General features: G+C 40.3%; 1 protein-coding gene across 1 annotated transcript; it reads right to left on the bottom strand.

Moving 5' to 3' along the window:
* Positions 1-694: 694 nt before the first annotated feature.
* Positions 695-1796, bottom strand: LOC118643248 (olfactory receptor 10G2-like). Its single transcript, XM_036281215.1, has one exon. The coding sequence runs from the start codon at positions 1704-1706 to the stop codon at positions 747-749; it is 960 nt and encodes a 319-aa protein (XP_036137108.1). The 5' UTR covers positions 1707-1796; the 3' UTR covers positions 695-746.
* Between the last annotated feature and the right edge of the window lie 2197 nt (positions 1797-3993).

Here is a 3993-nt window from a genome sequence, read left to right as displayed (position 1 = left end):
AGGATTGGCAGTAAATTAGTGAGGATGGGAGAGGGAGAGAAGAGTCGCTATGTCTTGGGAGATACGGTTTGTGGGGTCCAGATAGTTTTTGGACTTTAAATTCCAGATTAAGGAGTCTGGTTTTATTTTACATTTATTGGAGAGTCCTACAAATTCTATGTTTCAGAAGGATAATCTTAACTGTGGAGTGAATAAAGAGGAAAAGGACAAAATAATTTTTAGGAATCAAGAGAGGCATTCTAGAAGTGAAGGGGACAGAATTTGATGTCAGAGCACATGGGAAGAGTGAGGGATAGGAAGGATACATACATGATTCAGTATATTCAAGTTCAAGTGTGTATAAATGTTAATGCCATGCACAAACAAAGAAACAGAATTTATAGAAGTCAAGGGTTTAGGGACAAAAAGAATGAAAAGGGGCTAGGGCAACACCATGTCATTTTCCTCTCTTTTGCATTTTCTGGCATAATATAACTCTGAAGAGACTAACACATTCTCATTCTGTTCAACCTCTGAAAAGGCATTTTCTTATACCACAAAATAGAGGTGGTGGAAGTAACATATCCATATATGTAAACAAAAAATGTAAAAAAATTAACGAGATGAAGCGATTATGAATCCAAACAGTTCAGAAGTTTCTTCTAAATAGAATTAAGTTTAATTCTTTAACAGTTTGTTGAACGTTTGCCACATGCAGCAGTAGCTGAAAAGGGTGATAGCAACAAAGATGTAGGTAGTTCCTGAGCCTATAGTCCCTTATTTACACTTGCGGCCCCTCCACTTGTGATTCTCTTCAGAGCAGACTTCACTTCTTGGTTCCTCAGTGTATAGATGAGGGGGTTCAGTAACGGAGTGATAACAGTGTAAAACACGCCCACTGCCCCATCCAGGGGGCTCTTGGAGCCTGGCCTGAGGTAGATGAAAATACAGGGGACATAGTAGATTGTGACCACGGTGAGATGGGAGCCACAGGTGGAGAAGGCCTGACGCCGCCCACCAGAGGTGCGTATCTTCAGTATGGCATGGACTATGTTGGCATAGGACAGCAGAATTAACAAGAAGCAACTGGCAGCCACTATCCCTATATCCACAAAGGTCACAAGCTCATTGACAGTAGTGTCCGCACAGGCCAGTCTCAATATTGCTGGGATGTCACAGAAAAAATAATCCACCTGGTTGGGCCCACAGTAGGGCAGGTGGAAAGTCAGGGTGGCTTGGATAGATCCATGGATGGAGCCAGCCACCCAAGCTCCAGTCACAAGGATGGTGCATAACTTACCATTCATGAGCATGGGGTAGCGCAGGGGCCGGCATATTGCCAGGTACCTGTCATAGGCCATCAAGGTGTAAAGGAAGCACTGGGTGCTGCCCAGGAAGTGAAAGAAATACAACTGAGCCACACAGCCGCCAAACGGGATCGCCTTGTTGGCAGGAGTAAAATTCAATATCAGACGAGGAACAATGACCGAGGAGAGCCACATGTCCAGGAACGAGAGCACGCCCAGAAGAATGTACATAGGACGAGCATGGAGCTTTGGGTCAGCCCAAACGGTGAGCAGAATGAGCAGGTTCCCCAGCTGAGTCAGGATGTAAATGCTGAAGAAGACCAGGAAGAGGAGGGTCCTCAGATTTGGGGGGTGAGATAAGCCCAGGAGAATGAAATCTGTCACCACGGTGTCCAGGGATGTGTTTTTGGTGTTTCCCATGCCTTTTTGTAGTCTGCTAAGATGAATGGTGAAGTCAGACAAAGGAAATACAACACAGGGAGGTGGTGAAGGAATGCTTTTGTCTGTTGAATAATGTCTAAGAGTTATGAGAGAAACTGAATACTATTAAATTTTTTTTTGAAGAGGTGGGGTTGCCATTAGTTATTTGGGTTTACTTTGTAAAAGAAACCATCCTGAGGCTGGTTAGTTACCTAGATGGATGGAAACTTATCAATTGGGAGATCTGAGAAGCACAATTTGGCAGATCAAGGAACAGGGTAACTTGTGACTGATAGGAAAGGACGTATAACTCCAACCAAAAAGTATTCAACAAAGGGGCCAATGTTGAGGCTGAGCAGTGTGGAATGCATATTCTACAATTACTACATCTATTTCGCCCCCACTTACCATCATTGCAATGCCTCCACTTTGTCCTCAGCTAAAATCCCATCTCCTCACAATAGTATGCAAAATATTCATTTTCTGGCCCTTACCACTCCATCACACTCCTTTATTACCCACACTCGTTGCAATTCCTTGGTAGTGTTCAGATGCACAGGACTCAAGGGCTTTCTCAGTAGTATGCTCCTATGCACAGGCTGCCTTCTCTGTCTCTTCCCCTACATAATAGTCCCTTCATCACTTTTCCTTTTAGAAGGCTTTCCTGATTCCCAAGGACCATGTTTATTTTCAGAGCACATGTCACATTATATTGCCACTGCCCAGTTTCTTAATCTAACCTCCATTAGTCATCCCATCTAGCCCAGTGCAGGTGATTATTTTCTGAACGACTGAATGGCTGAACGGATGGATGGATGTTGCCAAATCACACTGATCTGACACAGTGCTTTTTTCTCTTCTTGATCTTGTTTGCCTGACCCTTGACTCACCTGGCTGGTAAGGGACCATCTCATTCCTATGCAATATGGATCTAGTTTTATTGTAACAAACTCCATGGACCTTTTATGGTTTTTATTGTTCCATGATATTGTTTAGGTTGGTTGATAAATTTATGTGGTCCATTGATTTGGGATTGGATTTTATGGTATAGAGTTACAGAAGAATTATTATTGTTTATTATAAAAGCATTGATTAATGCAGGACTTGATATTTAGTGTGTGTGTGTGTATACACATATGTGTGTGTGTGTGTGTGTGTGTGTGTGTATATATATATCTTGAAAAAATTTGAAGCACCTAATTCAGATGATAATAACAGACAGAGGGATAAAATGTGTTTGCTCTACTCCTTCTGTTGAATATCCCAACACTAGGGTTTAAGATACAGTCATCTGTCATTTAACCATAAAATATCTTTGAAATTTAAATGACTATTTTCAGGAAGCAATTAAAATGGTAACAGAGTAAATACTAATAAAATGAGAGTATTCATAGGTCTACCAATTTAATCTCCATCAGAAAATTCCAAGAGATTTTTATCTTGGCTATTTTCTAAATAATTTAATTCCTATATTAACATTTAAGAGCTATTAATAGTAATAATGATACTTATTATAGCTGGCTCTTCAGGGCCCATAGAAAATGTTAAGCACATCCTTTTCCCACACAAAAAAAGAAATATCAGATTTTTGCTGCCTGAGTTTCAGGAGGACACCTTGGTTTATTTAAAAATGGATGGGGCCCTGGCCAGGCAGCTCAGTTGGATTAGAGTGTCCTCCCCATATGCTAATGTTGCAGGTTGGATTCCTGGTCAGGGCACATACAAGAAGCAACCAATGAAGGCATAAATAAGGGGAACAATAAAATTGATGTTTCTCCCTCACTCTTTCCCTCTCTCCCTCCATTTTCTCTCTCTTTAAAATAAGTAAAAATTACAAAAAGAAAATGGATGGGAAGACTAGTTCTTATTTCTTTAGCTAGGGAATAGAAAAGAGATAGAAAGAGTTGGAATTAAGATTATGCATAAAATACTACTAAAGACATAATATCAGTGTGTTTTTACTTAGGCAAATGATATATTCCTGAAATGTTTTATAAAAATTAATTATATATTAAATTTAGATAAAACTGTACCACTTGGAGAATTATTTGAAGGATTTCCATAATGCATATTTATGTAAGGTAAAAAAAATATCTCTCTAATTTATCTGCTTTGCCAGTCTTATTTTTCCCATTTGTTATGTATAAATCTGATTACACTTCTCCCAGGTGCTGTGTTGGAAGAAAGCTTTTACCTTCTAGGTGCTGGGTGTCCTGTCCAGGTAGAACCAGGAAACAGGTGGGGTTACAGCTGGTGGGTGTGAGGACAGGTCACTTTTCCAGGCAGA

Source organism: Molossus molossus, unplaced genomic scaffold (assembly GCF_014108415.1).
Source record: "Molossus molossus isolate mMolMol1 unplaced genomic scaffold, mMolMol1.p scaffold_m16_p_1, whole genome shotgun sequence".
Taxonomy (NCBI): domain Eukaryota; kingdom Metazoa; phylum Chordata; class Mammalia; order Chiroptera; family Molossidae; genus Molossus; species Molossus molossus.
Note: the sequence above shows the minus strand (reverse complement) of the source record. Positions and strands in the feature narration are given on the sequence as shown.

What these genes read in the sequence shown, in the direction of transcription:
- LOC118643248 (XM_036281215.1), bottom strand. Translation starts at nt 1,706, where the DNA reads ATGGGAAACACCAAAAACACATCCCTGGACACCGTGGTGACAGATTTC.